Below are 18,843 nucleotides of genomic sequence, written 5' to 3' on the forward strand. Positions count from 1 at the left end.
TCTTTATTATTATTTATTTGTATTGCGCAAAGAGAACATTTCTTAATGCATTCACAATTCCATTTCTGCACATAAAAATACAATTAGGCAGGAGACGTGTTGAACAGCAGTTTCATAATTGTATAAGTGTACAATGGGATAAACCACTGTGCTGTTACCACGGTGCAGCCTGGCCACTGAAAACCAGAATGTGTTCCATTCTGGTTTTGACAGAAAGGACCCTATTGCTTTCAGTTCTTCTGTTACAGTGTAGTGCATGCTTCCCTCAAGGTCACTTCAGAGTTACAGGCAGTAGGTTGCAGGTGCAATGACCACCTTGATTCAAGAGAGGAGATTCCAAGGACAGAGGAGATGCAACGCGCACGCACATACAACCTATAGAAAGCATTCAATGAATGTTTAATCACAAGATAATGTGCCTGGTTTTCTCTATCATGTCTCCCCCCAGTCTCTCTCAGAGTTTAGAGAAAGGCAGGTCTCTCTCAGAGTTTAGAGAAAAGCAGATCTCTCTTAGAGCTTAGAGAAAGGCAGGTCTCTCTCAGAGGATAGATTAGAGAAAGGCAGGTCTCTCAGAGCTTAGAGAAAGGCAGGTCTCTCTCAGACGATAGATTAGAGAAAGGCAGGTCTTGCTCAGAGTTTAGATTAGAGAAAGGCAGGTCTCTCTCAGAGCTTAGAGAAAGGCAGGTCTCTCTCAGAGCTTAGAGAAAGGCAGGTCTCTCTCAGAGCTTAGAGAAAGGAACGTCTTTTGGGCTCTTCTTCTCCAGGGCTGCCTGGGCGGACTTCATCAAGTCCTGGGTCTGCAGCATGCTCATGTTCCACGTGGCCTGAGACAGAGAGAGATAGTGAGTGTCTGTGTGTCTGTGTGAGTGAGTGAGTGTGTGAGTGAATGTGTGAGTGTGTGTGTGTGTGTGTGTGTGTGTGTATGCGTGTGTGTATGCGTGTGATAGTGAGTGCCTGCATGTGTATGAATGAGAGATAGTGAGAATGTGTATGTGTGTGAGAGAGATAGCGTGTGTGTGTGTGAGTGTGAGAGTGAGAGTGAGAGTGAGTGTGAGTGTGAGTGAGAGTGAGAGTGAGAGTGAGAGTGAGAGTGAGAGTGAGAGTGAGAGTGAGAGTGAGAGTGAGAGTGAGAGTGAGAGTGAGAGTGAGAGAGTGAGAGTGTGAGTGTGAGTGAGTGAGTGAGAGTGAGCCTCACCATGTAGTCCAGGCCCTCTGCCACACTGTGGTCTCTGGAGTAGATGAGGTTGATTTTGGTTCCCTGCACAGCGACTGGACTGCGAGCAGCGATCTCCCCAGCCAGCTCCAGGGCTCCCGCTATCATGGCCTCCTTGTCTGGAAACACTCGACTGGCACACAGCAAGAGACGCACGTCACACCCGTGCACAGAGCAACTGACATGCGAAAGTATGCATCTGAAGGATATAAAACTTTCTATACTCCAGAAAAACCTGAAAGCCCTCCTGAAGAGTCCCCAAGGACTTTCAACAAAAACTATCTTGATCAAATAGTGCAATCATGGGCAAGAACCTAAATATGAATTAAAATGAAAGTGGCCTGTGGATTCTATGAAAGGGCCAACAAAATAGTTATGTGGTTACGTTGATTTCCAAAACAAATATTGACATAGAAAAAAAAAAAAATCTCTCTTTATATTTCTTTTCATTTGAATTCTTAGAGTTATTCAGGGACAAAGCAGTTTGGCAAACAGAGACAACGTCTTGCTGTAGGCTGTCAGGTCCTGATGAAGCTTATGGGCGAAATGTTAGCCTTGTTTTCAAACCATTTTCTCCCTGAATAACTCAATTTAAGGAGACCTTTCTACTCTAAATGGGTGAATATTCATGTCTATTTTTAAATTGGCAATAATCTCTTAGAATTGTACAGGTATTAAAAGTGTTTGGGACACAGTTATTATATTAAACTGCCTAATAAGAGCAAACAGATGTATTGATTGATCCCAGAAACACACTGGATTAACTAGCATCCAGCTACCACAGCAGCTACACGCACATACGAACACACACCTACCTGACCAATCCAGAGCTCTTGGCTTCATCTGAGTACATCTTCCTGGCTGTGAGTGCCAGTTCGTTCACCAGACTGAAATACACAAACAGAAATTAATTCCAGCTGGCAGACAGGCTCAGTAATAACTTGCAGAGACAAGTTGTTCTCGGTATAAAGCACAAAATGAAACCCGGCAATTTGTGTGGCGAGCTTACCTGCGGCTTCCAATTACTTTGGGGAGCCGCTGGAGAGTCCCAACATCTGCTGCTAGGCCAATGTCCACTTCCTGTGGCCAACAGGAAGTGAGGTCATGACATTCAGAAACAGACAGATTTATACATTTATTTATAATATCATTAATGTATTAATGCCATGCACAAATCGGATGATTTTTGATCTGATCTCAATAGACAACAGCAGGTACATTTACATGTACATGTACACTAATACTCTGGTCTTACCCTGATTATGGCAATTATTCTGATTACTGAAATGGTCAGGTAAATACCAATATCTGATTTGTTGGCATGACATCATATTCAGTGTGTTCAAATCCTGATTAAAACATTTCCCAGTGTTTCACTTGTTTGGTGCTTGTATAGTACTGTGTGAAAGTCATAGCCTGGTGATGTCTATGCATCGCAGACTTCAAACAGTCATTGCATGCAAAGGATATGCACCCAAATATTAAAAATGATGACTTTACACAAGGTTCTATAATTTCTATATCGTTCATCCGATGTAGATGAAAATACCCTCAAATTAAAGCTGACAGTCTGCACTTCATTGTTATTATATCCTTTCAAACTCAAAGTGCTCAAGTACAGAACATAAATACATTTAAACATTTAAATACTGCTTTAATAATTTAAATAAACTGATTACTTCCAATAATAGGTTAATTGGTGTGCATGTAAACATATGCAAACAAATATTGGAAGTGATGTCAGCCTCTTCCTGCACAAAGATAAAGGTCTATAGTGGATTGTGCAACAAAGAGTTACTGGATAAAGGAGCTTGCAATGCTTACTCATATCTGACCTAAGTAGTTCCCAGCTACCGCTATTGATTTTATAGGCAGCAAAATTATTGTAAAATAATTAAGAGCAGACATGAGGACATGCTGCTTGCGCACTGCTGAACTAGAGGAAGTCACAGAGCACAGACCCACCTTCACCTGGAACCAGGCATCCTGCGTACAGAGCCGTATGTCACAGGCTGTGATCAGATCCACTCCTGCAGGACATTAACACACAATGAACACACACACACATGCATACATATATAAACACACACAAATACACGCACGCAGTTACCTCCTCCCACGCATGCTCCATGCACTGCTACCACCACAGGCTTTGGACACTGTCGGGGTAGAGAGAGATACAGAGAGAGAACATGCAATCAAACTCAACATAAAGATCAGCACCTCACAGCAACCTTGTGTACTAGTGCTGCTTACAATGCTAGACCTATGTACTGATTCCATTAGATTTGAGACGCTGGTCAAGGTGAACCCATGTCATGACCTGACCAGTGGATGATGAGTGTCTTATTGAGTTTGGTTCTTCTTGAGGTTTGTTGCTATTTCTCCCCTTAGCAGTTCCTCACCCCCTGTGGAGCTACACTAGCTCCTGTGGGGGGGGTTCAGGCCAGGGTCTGCTGTATGGTGCTGTGACGCGTATACATTTGATATGATTTTCGAATTGCTCAACCTGCTTCCCACACTGGAGAGGTGGCTCTGGGGGAAGAGACAGAGGTCAGTAGGGAGGGGGCGTATCCACCTTCTCGATGACTGAAAAGGTCTCCTGGTACTTGGCGACAAGGCGGCGCGCGTTCCAGGCTATCCTGGCCACATCGTCTCCCTCCGGCTGCAGCAGGTCACCCGCCATGTCCATCAGGTCAATCCCTGGAGGGGGGGCATTTTAGCGAGAGGGAAAGGGCAAGATGGACGCCATGTCAAAAACGGGCTTCCTATAGTGAATTAACGGAGGTATCAGCCAACTAAACACATGCAGTCACACAGAGTTCCATGTGTATCTCTCAGGTCATCTTGATGCAGTGTGTGTAACTGAAGTGGATGTGATTAAAAAATAATAATAATAATAATAATAATAATAATAATAATAGCTGCTCTGTCTTACCTGCAGTGAAGATCTTGCCAGCCCCTGAAACTATAACAACCCGACACTCTGAATCCAGAGCAATCTGGGAGAAGCAGTCCACCATCTCACTAGGAACAGAAGGGATTGGATTGCATCAGACAAAGGAGGGAAACTGCCGCACTTCTCTCAAGCTATGTACCCAGCAGAGGTGGAAACTGCTGCTATAAAAATCAACCGCTGAAGCACTTCAACACAAAGCAGTTCCCACGGCAGGGCTCACTAGAAGTAGGCCAGTGCATGGAGCGGGATCACCCGTATATAGGGATCACCCGTATTAAGCAAAGAGCCATTTTAAAAACTATTTCCAGCCCTGTCTTACTAACAATTCAATAGACACGAATTGACAAAGTTGATGCTTTACCTTAAGTGCGCTACCTGCAACAGCAGTGGGAACCTGAGACTCCAGCAAAATCCATTGCAAATATATCTGAATGTGACTGAATGGAGCCCTGTATAATGATTGATTAAAATAATGAGTGATGGGAAAAGGCGTAAAGGGACGCTGTACCTCCAGAAGGCTCGGTTCATGGCATTGCGCTTCTCTGGACGGTGAAGCTCCACGTGGGTGACCGCCTCGGTCGGGCGGCTCACTGACAGGGTGGAGAAAGGGGGCGTGGGGCCCGCCTGTGCAGACATCGCTCTCACCGCGCTCAAACCTGGCAACCACAGTCCCTGGCCTGATGGAGGTTCACCGCGGTAAAGGACAAGGAGGAACCAGCAGGTGTGGAAAGACTGGCTTAAGTAACTCCTGGTGATTTGAGTGCTACAATGTGTTCCATTCACAAATGTATAGAATATAGAGGGAAAGAACACATTTCAGCCTGAGGATAATTATGTGGCAGGTTGGGAATTTAGCCAGGACACCAGGAACTGTTTGAGATGAGTGTCCTGGGATCTTTAATGACTGCGGTGAGTCATGACCTCAGTTTAACGTCTCATTCGAAAGAGTCTCCTACAGCAATGTCCCCATCAGTGCACTGGGGCATTGGGGTTTATTTGACCAGAGGGAGCAACAGCCCCTACAAAACGATTGGATCTGAACAAAACTCTTGAGTTCAGCATCATGGCCTGTAATGTGAATTTAGTAGAGCTTTGCACCCAACAGTAAAGTGACCTGACTTGACATAGTGAGATTTATAAATGTTGGCCTACATCACACATACAAACAAATGCAATTGCAATGGCAAACCAAACTCGACCAGCGGGCTAAAGGTCGTCTGCGAATCATTCTTAAAGGCGCACAGTAACGTTACTATTAAAGTGCTCGACACAAGTGACCTTTCGCCTAGTTTAGACGAGTGCCACAGCATAACGTTAGCTAGCCAGTAAACAGATTCAAGCAACAGACTCTGCAACGATAAATATAACGCAAGTGTGGGTATATTAATTAAACTGTAGTTTAATTGTCAATGTGGTTCTCACATCTACTATATAGCGAACGTAATTTTCGACCTAAGTGAAATATTAGGCTAGTAAAGCTGTAGGCTAGCTAACAAGTAAAAACCCTAAGTTAGGGTTTGCACTCTGTTTTACATTTTTAATTAATTTAAAATGTGAAGGTATGTTACGTTCCACGTATGTATGTCTGTAGAGTTTAAGGGGGGGGAAACAGACAGACATACATACGTGGAACGTAACAAGGTATGGCTAGTTAGCCACGTTTAAAAAACTACAACCCAGGGACATCAAGTTCAGCGTGCATTGTCGGTAACCTAGCGAATTGAATAACTTTAGCTAACATTAGCTAGCTACAAAAGCCACTATTTTCCGCAGTGTGTTTCGATAGCTTATAGTATTCAGAAGTAATAACGTTGAACTACTACAAACATTTCACAAAATAAACACTTACTTTTACTGAAAGCAGACCTGATAACAGCTGCTGCCATTGCTCCGAATGACAACGTTGATTGTTTTACGGGTAGGGAGTGTCCACCAAGTTACAGCAAATCACGACCCGCGTTTACGGCGATGTGGCCACAATACACACTGCACTGACCTAAACCTTTTCTATCGTTCACGCTACAATAAGTCACATTCAATATTTGAGTTCCAATCACGGGAGGGTTAGACCGGAAGCTCGATATTTTCACGTTTCAGTTGAGATCCAAGAATTATTTGCCAGCTCCTAAATTCAGATTTGGATGGTGGCCGAAGAGGCTCGAGACGTTCTGGAAATTCGTATCTTGAGGAGCTAGAATAAAACGGGTACTACAGAACAGTGGTGGGAAGTCCTGCCATGCGCGTCTTCCGCCATTAACTCATTCATCCGATTTGACGAATTAGATCTCCAGGCTGAAAATTAGTGCAAAATAGATCTTAACACTAGGTGGGCTTTTACGTTCTGAACCCGGATTTTCCACATCTGCTAAAGACGCAAAGAATCAAAATACATTGTACCGAGTTATGGAGCCCAATTACCAAACGACTACTGTTTGAGGCACCGTAAGACTCCTCCCAACCATACTTTCCTCTGACTCTTGACCACTCATAAACCAAACATTGTAATGCTCATGGCAATAATATTCTGCGTTGAACAACATGGCTGACCGATGTGCAGTCTAGATGAGTTTTCCTATATATATTTTGCATAAAGTGCCAGAGTGTATGTTCAGTCATCACCAGATTTACATTTACATTATTTGCATTTGGCAGACGCTCTTATCCAGAGTGACGTACAGTTGATTAGACTAAGCAGGAGACAATCCACCCCTGGAGCAATGTAGGGTTAAGGGCCTTGCTCAAGGGCCCAATGGCTGTGCGGATCTTATTGCGGTTACACCGGGATTAGAACCACCGACCTTGTGTGTCCCAACGCTACAGGCCGCCCCCTGGTAGATTTGAGTCTATGATGAGATTTACAGCACTGGGTCAATATGGATAATACCTCTATTTAAACTGCAACTTAAATGTCATCAAGTACTGTAATTCAGAACAGTTGCATGTTGTATTAAGATTAACAATGGGGGGTATATGACAAAAAGCATTCAGACATTTTTAATTATACAGACAAGAAATTGTATTTCCATTTTTTTCATTTTATTTCAGAACATTTACTTTCAGAACAAAAGTTCTTCTGCAGAAGAAATTTTCAAAATATGGAACACATAAAAAAAAAAAAAATTCAAAGCAAAAAAAATGTATGGATACAAAAGCTTCCTTTATTCTCTAAAAACAATCCATCCTCTGTCAGTATCAGTCACTCTCTTCCAACTTGCAAAAGCTACACACTAATGAATAAGGACAATTTAACGAAGCTGCACAGACGCACACACACTGCCTTTATGGACACAGGGCTGGTAATATCGGAGGGAGGAGAACGTTGTAGCCATGACGGTTACTAGGGAACAATCTCCACGACGACACGGGGTACTCAGTTTGCATGCTGCGCAGTGGAGAAGCACAACTTGAGGGTATATGGGTATGGACCATCTGAGGAAAATAAATAAATAAATGCATTAGCAAGCATGAAATAAAATGTAAATAATTAATGGGAGTCCACGATCTGTATGCATTTTCACACCCATTTTACTGAGACAGAGAACGCAGGGAGTGTTACAGGCAAGAGATCACAGTGTGCAAAGCGCAATGAGTCCCCTGACATAAGGGGCGTATGGGTCGCCCCAAAAGACTCTACACCCCACGGCCTGCCAAAAACACATCCCTAACGTAGCCGGTGGCAAAAGCACGTTGCTGGAACTCACTCGGGTTCTTCATCTGGAAGTGGTTCATCATGCCCAGGGCCTCCATGGCGTCGTTGATGGACTCCCACTCCAACAGGCCGGACGAACTGCGCTCCCCTGGTCCCCCGCCTGCAGCCACAAGCAAACGGCCCAGTTTAGAGAGACATCGGCAGGACTGACACTCTCCCCCCAACCCCCTTCACTGGGACACTAACGCACGCACACCAACATGAGCGAACACCTCACACCGCCAGGTCAAATGGAGTCAGCACACCCGCTAAACGAATGCAAGGTAATGCAATCGGGGAACTGCTGATGTCACTGTTCAGAGCTCTCTGGGGGCCGCATCGCAAAGCAGGACTACAGTTAGCGGGATGCCTGCACCGAGTCAAAATTGGAATATGGAAAAATTGAGTCAAAGTAGCAGAACAGCTCTGGGTTTGACTCGTGGTGCCGATATCCTATAACCATGCTTTGTAACATCAGCCCCTGAGAGGTGAGAAGTGGTCAATAAAAAAAAAATAAGGTCTATAAAGGGGATCGGGCCCATGGGCCAGCAGTACTTACTCTTTCCTGTGAATAGTTTGATGTTGGAGGGACTCTTGACCCCAAGATCCTCACAGATCTGAAAGGAGAACAGCAACAATGTCAGCACAGTCTACAATAAACTCCCTTGCCTGGACATAGCTTCCCGCCCCAGCCTCCTGAAGGACCCGCACCTGCGTGAAGATCTCCACCGAGACGTCGGGCTGGGCGTTGAAGAAGTGCAGGACGTTGCTGGGGTGCTGGATGCGGTTCTTGGCCGCCTGCTCTGGGGAGGTGAAGCGGTTGTTGCGGGTGCCGTGGAAGTCCTTGAAGCTGCTGGTGCCGTCCTCCAGCTCGTACGACTGGCCCGGCATGATGGCCTGCTGCTTCGACACACTGCAGGAGAGAGGGGACAGGCCTTTTCACCACCAAGCCTTCCAGCTTCACATCGTGCGCACATTCACTTTACTGGTCAGACGTCAAACTGGAGCGTGGTTCAGTGCGTTTGTATCCCCCCCCCCCCTCCCATTCATCATCGCTTGGTGCATTTGAGAAATTGGTTTTCACATCAACATTGTGCATGTCCAGTGAGTTTGGATAGCATGCTGGTAATGTAGTCAACTCCAATTTGCTGCGGACTGGTTTTCCCCGCCCACCAGTGATGACACGGTTCAGAAGTGTTAAAACTATGTTGGAAAGGGTCATTTCAGAATCATGACGTATGTACGGACAGACTCGAGAAGATGGAGAGCAGAGACCAGCTGCAGGCGCGAAAAAACTCACCAGACGTTGAGCTTCTGTCCGAACAGGAAGTTGTTGTTAAGGTGGGTGATGGCTCGGTCCACAGCGTAGCAGTCCCCCATCTCCACCATGGCTGCTCCTGGCTTGCTCTTCATGAACTTCACCTGAAGCAGGAAGAGACCGGGAAGTTAACCCGCCGCGCTCTTCACCTGACCGCAGATTGTGCGCGTTTCACTCAGCCACTCACCCGCTCCACGTTGCCGTAGAGACAGAAGACGTTGAAGACCTTGTCGGCGTTCATCTTGGCGGGCTCCAGGCCGTAGACCATGAGCACGGGGGAGTCTGCGTGGGGGCTGTACTCGCCGGGCGGGGGTGGGGGAGGGGGGTGCCCGTACTGCGGGGCCCCGTAGCGCTGGTTGTGGGCCCCGCGACGGGGGCCGCCCATTGGGGGGCCCATGCGACGCCCCTCATAGTGAGGGGGTGGGGGAGGGCCGTAGCTCTCATCGTAGGGACCATGGTAGCCTCCTTGTGGGCCAGCTGGAGGAAGGAAGAGGAGACGGAAAAGGAGAGAAGGGGAGGGAGGGGGGGGGTAAGAGGACACAGGCACGTAAAAAGCTGAACCAAAATTCTCAGCCATAAGAGTTTGAGAGATAGGTACACAGCACTACCCTGCTGCCACTGTAGCAACCTGCACGTGTCACTCCAGCTCCTAGGGAGCGGACAGTGGAATTTAGGAAAGTGTACAACTGTGGGGTCCCTGCGTGAAAGGGCTGGGTCCCCCGAGAGCCTTACCATACTCGGGAGGGTGGTCTCCCAGCAGGGCAGGCTGCCGTTGCCGCTTGTTGGGGTTGGCATTCAGATCTGAGAGGCGAGAGAGGGGGGGAGGGAGGGAGGGAGGGAGGAAGAGGACAGGAAGAGGAGAGAGAGAGAGCGACAGGTCAGCAGCCGACAGGCGACAGGAGAACGAGTGCAACAGCAGTCAACATTCACTCAATGCCTCGGCGTGAGCGAGAGAGCAATGCAAGGACGAGAGAGCACACAGAACAGGAGACTGCAGGCACATCCAAGTTTGCAAGTCAAGTCACATCTAGAAAAAAAAAACTCATGTGTGGGGGAGGGGGGGGGGGGGGAAACAAAACAAAAAAACAAAAAACAAAAAGGACGTTCAAAGATGCCCCAACTTAAATTTAACATTTTTTTTTGACACTACCCCACTCACACAAAGTACCCAAAGCTCCATGTACCCAAAAGTGGCCCTAGCCACCAACATTACATGTTGACAGCAAGAGACATGAGGTTGGGATGGACTAGGCGAGGACTGAATGAGCAGGGGGGGGCAGATGCCTGCAGAAATAGCGGCCATTTTAACCTCATCTCCCAAGTCCTGAGTTCATTTTGGCACAAGGGGGAAGGGGGGAGTAGAACACCAATAAGACACACACCTTGTGCATTGCTCCAATTTCCATCTCCTTCTGCATCTGTACAGGTACATATATATACACACGTCAAACGCAATAGCAACAGGGCCTCGAGCCAGCTTCAGCACAGGCAACGGGCTACGATTTATTCCAGAACAATCTCGTACGGTTACACTGGCATACCTGGTTTTCGCTTACTTCGGCGCAAAGAAACTGGTCGACTAAAGTTTAAGCATCTTGCATTAAAAATCACATTAGTTTAAAAACTCTGTACGTATATACATTCTTCCGCACACACACAGCCAAGCGGTTGGAAAGGCTACCGAACGTAGGTCGTGATGAAAAAGCACAGACCCACCGCATCTTCACCAAGGGCTAAAATGATTTGGTGAAGATAAGTGCTGTGGGGAATCACAGATTTACCCATCGATTTATATGCGGTGACCTAACAAACTCCTTTCAGAGCAAATGTAAGTGCACCTTGTACCATGTTGGCCTGGACTAATTCAAAATGGCTGCTCGCCTCGATTTCTTCAGCAAGCTTAAATGACGCACAGACTGCCCGTGCTCTTCACTGAACAGCTGCCGGCTTGATGCCAAACCGGGGGGCTGCAACTGCACCCTCCAGCAAGGCACTTAAACCAGAGCTGCTCCAGTAAATGTACAGGCTTACACATGGGCTATATAACCCAAAAGCCCTGGATACAAATGCCTGCTACATCTAAAACAGAGTACTAATAACCAGCGTTACTTATAGAAGACATCGCAGGAGGATAATAAGGCCTCAAATAGGTCTGAGGCACATCTTAAGGCAAGTTTTTGTTGTTAGCTCTTAACTGAAGCCAAGTAAAGAATCATATCACAAGAGCAAAAAGAATTTAAAATTAATTGAGCAGAGAAAATTTAAGCAAAGAAAACATTAGCGCAAGACAGGACAGACTGTCCGCCATGGCAACGGCAGGTACCAAGCCGGTTGGTCACAGGACGTTTCTGTAGCACAGCGGTGACCCTCTTCCATTCCTCCTCAGAAAGGGCTCTCGTCTAACCATATACCCGCCCTCCAGCAGATACTCAGCCTTACAGCATTCATTCAGACAGGCAGGCAGTATTCTCTATCCGCACGAGAAGCATCCGCACGAGAAGCTCCACAGGAGTATTCACATTCACGGCTCACCTACCAGACACAGCTTTTACAAGGCTTCGTTAATATCAAAGTGGAGTGCAGAGAGCTATTAAATTAGCAATGCACATCCACATATGCAAAATCCAGCTTCCAATGTTTCACACTGAGACACTAAGGAACAGTCTTGTAAGAGGGTCTGGGAGAGAAAGCTAGTTGACATGAAATGACATTTAAATAAAGCACACCAAGAAGACACAGGCAAACTGACTAAAGTCATAGATGCTAGAAAAGCAGGTCGCCTCTGCCCAAATATCTGCAGTATGAAGCTAGCAGCATAGAGAATTTAAAATATAAAAAAGGAAAAAGACACCCCCTGGTGGAGCAGAAAGGTATTTGAGTATTTATTTGCTTCAGTGACTGGGCCAGAGGAAAATGTGCCCACAGATGAGTCTTTCAGCCTGGTTCCGTTCTAATGAATACTGAACCTACACATGCAGAAAAGGCCCAAGGACCCATCGATTCAGGACAGAGCCTGTGTCAATCCAAGGCAAGGTAACCAGTTCTGAAAGACTCCCACAACAGACAAGCTGACATTTAGAGTATTCAGTCACAATTTTTTTTTTAAATAAATCAAACATTTGAATATACATTTCTTTTTTTTTCTTTTTTAAAATCATTTAATAGGAAAGTTGATTTTCCAAGGCGCAACAGAACGAGGTTACTTACAGCACACTTAAGGGGGCAGAGGTTGCAGGTAGCAGCAAGTGCTTCTGGGAGGGCACTTTGGAACCACGCCCCCTCCTTTCCACTTTCATTTCATTCTTTCCAGATTCTCTCCATCCTCCTCCACTTATCAGATAAAGCACACTTTTGGTTCTTCAGGATGTGGAGAAGCCAGTTTTGTTTGTTTGTTTGTTTGCCGTGGCAGTTGGTCGGTCGGTCGGTAGGTAGGTAGGTAGGTAGGAGTTTGTTTGAACAGAAATATCCGCTTACCGTGCCGTCCACCGCAAAGCAGACATTTTGCACCGTTTGAGAAAGACCGATGTCCTCAACAGACACACAATGCCAAACCTGCATCACATGGGAGGCGTTACACAGGCGTCAAGACTTCTCAAAAGCACACAAGTTGTATTCAGAAAAAAAGAAAAAAAAATCCAAATTTTTTGGAAAGGCAGGAAAGGGGTAAAGGCAGGGAAGGAGGGAAGTTACACGGGCGGGTGAAGGAAGGAGGGAGGGAGAGAGGGAAACAAAACAAACCAAAAAAAAAAAGGAAAAATAACACCTGATTCCATGAAGTAAGGCAGAGCTTTGGAAAAGAGTGGAGTCTGTTTGTCTGCCTCTGTCTGTCTGTCTGTGCGTATGCTTGTTGGCATGTCTGCAGCAGTGATTTCCTCATCACCGTCCCCGTTAGTTTGCTTTTGTTTTTGGTTTTTTTTAAACTTGTGGCGCTCCTTCCCGTGTGACTGGCCACGCGTGTCTCTGTCTGTACCCCCCCGTGGCGGAATGTGGCGCGGCGTCTGTGAAAACCTCCGGAACGGGAGGGGGGGGGGCGGGGGCGGGGCAGTGGTGGATTCTGGGTAATGTGTTGGCGTGTTTCTGACGCGCACGGTGAGACAGCAGGAGGGTTGTGACGGAGGGAAAGCTGGGTGGCTCTGGTGTGTGCAGTCAGGAGGAGCGCTGTGTCTTGTGTCACTGGTATTGAGCAGCTCCTGGCTGCCTCCCTCACAGCTCTGCCGCTTTTGCGTGTCGTGTCTCGATTTGTCTCCCCTTCTCAGGACTGGTGTCAGTCAAAAGATCCTCTGGTGGCAAAAAGGTGACGGCTTGTGGGTGCAAATGTTTTATTCGTTTGTTGATTTAAAGGGGGGAGTTTCAGAGACTTTCGTGTGAATCAGTCAAATCCCGTTTGGGCCTTTCCAAAAGTGAATGGCAGTGAAAGCATAGCTTAGCACCACGGGTACAACAAACCCCTGCCCCCAGCAAAATGTGTGGTGTCAGATGAGAGAGGAAGGCTTTGTAGCTTGTCCGAGGGTCTGTTGCAGTAGGAGGAAGTAGGAATATCTGTTTGTCAGAAAAAGGTGCATGTGTCTCTGCAATGAGGAGGATGGTAGTGTTTGCTCTTGTGGTCTTGCTGGTGTCTATCCCTCCCCTTGTGTCTCGGGACGACTCCTTGTCGTTTGATAAAGGAAACGCGCAAAAACGCCATCCTCGTAGAAGCGGTGACGGTGGTGGTGGTGGTGGAGGTGGAGTTGGTGTTGGGGTGGTGTTGATTGCAGCAGTGTGCCTCCCGGTGCAAATATGGAATGTTTGTTTCCCCCAGTGTTCCGCTGTTACCGAGCGACGGGTTGGGCTGGAGTGGACAGGTGTTCAGCTGTAGGTTCAGTGCTTTGGCCTGTATATATGTGCGCGGCAAGGGCGAGAGGAGCAACTGGCCAATGGCAGAGCAGCGATCACGGCTGACCTCGCCAATAAAAAGGGCAGGGCAGACACCGGGTACAAGCACCAAAAACATCCCTGTTTGTCAATAGGAGCAGCATCAGGTAATGCTAGCAGACAGGTATTCCGGCCCCAGGGAGTGCTCAATTGGCGTTTCAAAGCAGATCACTGAGGAAATCCTCTCAACTCAACAGCATTCCTATATGTGAAATGCTACCATTTTAACTCCCATCATCCACAATAGGAGTTAGGGAAAACATTTTTAAGTTTACAGAAAAGGTTCAAGGGATTTCACAACCTACAGTGATATCACCAGTCTAAGGAGATAAATAGTATAGTAGGTCAGTCAACCGCTGTTCCTGAAGACCAGTATGTCTTCATTTCAACCGAAATTCAACACACCCGATTCAGCAAACTAGCAGATCGATGGGATCTGCCTGTAGACTCGGGTGTGCTTGGTTCAGGTTGAGAGTGAGCAGGACTGTAGATCTCCAGGAACATGTGTTGGGCGGCCCCGTGCTATACCAAATTGGACTTCGGAGGACGGTCAACTCGGCACGACAGGATATGAAACCGCACCAAAGCACACACCGACCAAAATAAACGCAGCTTTTTCTTCAGGGTTTGGGATAGTAGGAATGTGGGAATGATGGCACCAAAACCTTTCAACTCGTATTTGTGCACTTTGCTGCAAGGATGTTTCCCCTGTAAGCAGCCAACAAACTGAATGGAAGTTTTGAACTTATAACGCACAAATATAGGGCCATTATAGACCCTTCCAACAGTCCCTCCCTCACATACCTGGCCTGTCTACTCAAGAGTACAGAGCCAGCGAAGAGCGTGTAAATATGGCAATCAGTTCACAATCACTGCATTGTCCCAGAGAAACAATGAGCTTATACCGGCAGGACAGGTTACTTCACAGGAAGTAAGCAGCGACTGCCAATTCACAACCTTAACCCTTGAGGTGATCTGAATGTTCTTAACTGATCGTTTGAATGATGATAATCACTTCTGGGAAAGTTTCAATTGCACAATGCAGTTCTAGAAAACTGACTACGAATTTTGGGGAAAACATCCTCCTCTTCAAAGGGTTAATGCACAGGTGCTCAAAGAATGCTGTGCACTGACGCTGGTGCTTAAGACCAGAATGCACAATCGCAACAGACTGGTTTTGCCACCAGACCCAGAGAAGAAAAAAAAAAAAAAAGAGGGAAGGGGGGAGGGAGGAAAAAAAAAAAAAAGCACTAAACAAAATGACTGCAGTGAGTAGCAGTCCAAGTGATGGAACTGCGTACATGGGTGGGGGGGGGGTGGTGAAAACGGGCGCACGTCTGGGTGAAAACAGGACCGCTGCCCTGCGGTTGCTCCTCGCACCCCTGCCGTGTGTGAGCGGAGAGAGCTGCAGTGTGCCATTAGACAGGACAGGAGCCCCAAACCCAGCGACGCTTCACAGACATAATGCCACCAAGACGGTTGACTCAGATCCCACAGAGATCCCCTACCTCCTCATACACCAACCCCCCCCCCCCAGGCCTCCCTGCAGCCTCTGGACTCGGTGGCATTACCCCTGAAGGTCGGCCCCCCTCCCCCCACCCTCTCCCCCCCACAGTGGCAGTAAGGGTGCTGAGTAGAGTCGAGAGCGGGCGGGGAGGCTACCGTGGTTACCTTGGGTGCCTAGGTTGGGGTTGGTGTAGTCCCAGGTGTCCTGGTCGTTCTTGAACACGTTGAGGCGCGTGGGCTGCAGGGAGAGGAAATGCAATGGGCTCTTCATTACCACCCGTCCACCATTTTAGAATTTCAGAGAAAGGAAGCCTGGGCCGTGCACTGAAGGCACCTTCAGGCTAACTGAAGGATCTCACCTTGGCGTACTCGATTTTCAGCGTGCAGCATCCCGAGTAGATGTCAGCCCCGTTGAGGGAGGCCTTGGCTCTCTGGGCACTCTGCACCGAGTCGAACGTGCGGCAGGTTAAGGGAAAAACCTGCTCGATTTCTCAACAAAACGCTCAACTCGGCTATAAGGGCACCCTGTAGCCTAGTGGCTAAGGAACATAAGTGGGACCTGGAAGGTTGGCGTAGCCACAAGATGATCTGCACAGCTATTGGGCCATGGAGCAAGGCCCTTAAGCCCACATAGGCAATGCACAGTGGCTGCGAACTGCTTCTAAGTAACTAGGAGGATTCAAATAGGACAAATCACCTCAAGGGGGGTTCTATAAAGTACATCTTCTCAAAACAGCAGAAAGTGCGACACTGATATGCGGGGGAAATTTCAGCAGTAAAGGATATTCCACCATGGCCTGCACGCCATTCTTGCGGAAGATGACGATCCTCTGGACAGGGCCGCAGTTGTTGCAGATGGTGTAGAGCACGTCCTGCAGGCGGGGTGAGTTCACAGCGTGAAAAACCGGCACACAGCCTTCATTCAACCAAACAAACATCACTGCATACCACTTATGCCAGAGAGAGAGCGCAAGTTGTGTAAAAACAATGAAAACAAAAGTGCTGCTAATCTAAAGCACTCGAGGCTCGAGCGGGAAGGGCAGCGAGGGCGTTACCGTGGTGATGGGGTAGATGGGGTTCATGATGGTGAGGAGCAGGACGTTGTTGACACTGCGGGAGTCGTCAGGGTCCCCGGGGCGGGAGATCTTCTGGCTGGTGGAGTAGTTGACGAACGCGGGGTGGCCGGCGATGTAGATCTGGTTGTCGGATGCGTAGTTGACCGCGTTGCAGGACCCGTTCATGTCCTCGTACTCCACCAGAGCCTGCCGCTTCTTGGGCATCACCACGACGTAGCTGAAGGGGAGGGGAGCACCTTTAGTCGCATACAAAGCTACCGGCCTACACGTTACTGCTAGCCACACGGTTCAGTGTAATCGTTCCTCCAGTACATATGAACAAGTTCATGTCCCTTTGGTATAGAATCTCAAAATGATACCCTTTACATTTCAATACTGATGTGATTTTTTATTTGAAGAAATGTTAATTATTCAGAGGGTTTAGCAACTTGTTAACCTGTCATTGCCATGCAGAGAAAGCTCAACGGATGGTCTAAATCAGTTTGAAAAGCAATGTGCCCAGTTTATAAAGCACCAGTTGAAAATGCCAAATCACATGTATGTCCAGTATGCATCATGCTCTTTTACCAGGACAGGCCTCTGGAGATCAGCGTCACAGAGCACGTTGAGATTTGTTTTTGAACGACGTTAATTCAATCCCGACACAAAAGCAGGAGAGCAGACTCGCACAATACCTGATGGGTCCAAACTCTTGCAAGGCCTCCACCAGGTCCGCCTCCATAACGCCATCCACTAGTCCCCTCACATGCACAACCGGCGAGGGGAGGGTTTTGTGGGGGTCTTCGTAGCCCTCCTGTCCAGACAAAGGTCGATGCACACAGTTAGCTAATGTTAGCTACCCACCTGGTCTAATGGGAATAAAATGGATGATTTCACGCATTAACTTGATATAATAACGTTCCCTGAAGCATCACAAGGAAAATGGGTCCCCCGATTCAAGCAGAAACGACGTGCGTTTAAACAAATAAAAGACCGGTAATTCGAGTTAACGTTACATCATGACACCCACCCGCTGCCAACGATGTTCGCTACGTAATAGCCAGGCCTCGTTGCAAACCAGGTTGGCTATCGTTAGCTAGCTAACTTACACGGTTAATGTTCATGGTAGCCAGATAAGTTGAGCATTAACGTTACGAATGTTTAGCTGACGTTAGCAAGCCATTTTATTTTAGCTACCCTAGCTAACTAGTTATATTACATTAACAATGAGCTCGGCAGATTTGGCAACATAACGTGAGCTAGGGCTAGTACGTGGCCATCTACGTTTGCCGCAAGCAACAAAGCACACCATTGCTCGAGCACTAACGTTAATCGAGTTTAGATACTTTCCACGAGACACCCAAACGTTAGCAAAGCGAACAGAGCTAGTTGGCGTAAATAATTACGCAAACGTAAAAAAACGGTTGTTGATACAGCTAGCAAATGCTACTATAAAAGTCGCGTAGGTCTAACGTTAACAAAGACACCCGCGGGTTAGCAACTAGGCCTCTTCTCCCCGCCATTCATTCAACGCACCCATGTTGGCCTGTTAGATAGCAACTAGCTAATATTAACGTTAGCCAAGTCAGCGTGTTTACCATTGAATCGCAATTTTCTGGCATGTTAAGAGCAGCAAAGCAGAAACGGCATTTTTAAATTAAAATGTCTAAGCAAACTTTGCTGAATTTACTCGTACAGAAATGAGCCAGTCATTCGCCAAAGGTCACATATGGAATTGTTGCTAACGTAGCGGTTAGCATTAGCCAAGCTAGTGAGCTGGCATCGCTCTCACTCACGAAAAAAACTGTTGTTAATATTGTTCGTTGTGGCTTGAATAAATCGTCTAATGTTATAGAAAAACTATTGTTTACCGTGGTTCCGTCGTTATTTTCGGTTTTCTGTCGCTTCGTTGCCCTTCCGCCATCGGTATAATAACGAGCCGTTTGTGCAGCCATGTTGTCCCAGTTAAAATCCCTCTGTCGAGAAGACGGTGAAATGAGATGGACGGAAAGCGAAAGAAAAATAAAGTACTCGCGATGTGACCTGCTGAGTCCCTTAGTGCGATTCGATTGGTTAGTGACTCGTCAATCTTAAAACAACGTAATATCTAAACCAATCGCAAATCGAAACAACTATCAAACGCCCAGGATTGGTTAAGAGTTTTTTTCAGTTTTGAACCTTGTCAAATGAATG

At 47.1% G+C, this 18,843-nt stretch overlaps 2 protein-coding genes across 4 annotated transcripts; both read right to left on the minus strand.

Annotated features, from left to right (window-relative positions):
- Positions 1-107: 107 nt before the first annotated feature.
- On the minus strand, positions 108-6,438 carry ech1 (enoyl CoA hydratase 1, peroxisomal). The gene is made up of 10 exons (XM_061217140.1): positions 6,022-6,438; positions 4,681-4,849; positions 4,152-4,240; positions 3,792-3,916; positions 3,324-3,372; positions 3,179-3,243; positions 2,223-2,293; positions 2,029-2,100; positions 1,196-1,346; positions 108-824 (listed from the first exon to the last, which is right to left on the minus strand). The coding sequence occupies exons 1-10, from the start codon at positions 6,056-6,058 to the stop codon at positions 720-722; spliced, it is 933 nt and encodes a 310-aa protein (XP_061073124.1). The 5' UTR covers positions 6,059-6,438; the 3' UTR covers positions 108-719.
- Positions 6,439-7,186: 748 nt separating this feature from the next.
- LOC133107819 (heterogeneous nuclear ribonucleoprotein L-like) lies at positions 7,187-18,675 on the minus strand. Of its 3 annotated transcripts, XM_061217020.1 has the most exons (14): positions 18,522-18,675; positions 17,346-17,464; positions 16,651-16,888; positions 16,382-16,467; positions 15,955-16,051; positions 15,761-15,833; positions 10,561-10,596; positions 9,911-9,979; positions 9,366-9,655; positions 9,161-9,282; positions 8,572-8,773; positions 8,420-8,477; positions 7,874-7,981; positions 7,187-7,601 (listed from the first exon to the last, which is right to left on the minus strand). In XM_061217020.1, exons 1-14 carry the CDS (start codon positions 18,603-18,605, stop codon positions 7,543-7,545), a joined length of 1,641 nt encoding a protein of 546 aa, XP_061073004.1. In that variant the 5' UTR covers positions 18,606-18,675; the 3' UTR covers positions 7,187-7,542. The 3 variants fall into 3 exon arrangements, with proteins under 3 accessions (XP_061073004.1, XP_061073005.1, XP_061073006.1); XM_061217021.1 differs by lacking the exon at positions 10,561-10,596; XM_061217022.1 differs by lacking the exons at positions 9,911-9,979; positions 10,561-10,596.
- Between the last annotated feature and the right edge of the window lie 168 nt (positions 18,676-18,843).

The sequence above is a fragment of the Conger conger genome, chromosome 13, assembly GCF_963514075.1.
Source record: "Conger conger chromosome 13, fConCon1.1, whole genome shotgun sequence".
Taxonomy (NCBI): Eukaryota; Metazoa; Chordata; class Actinopteri; order Anguilliformes; family Congridae; genus Conger; species Conger conger.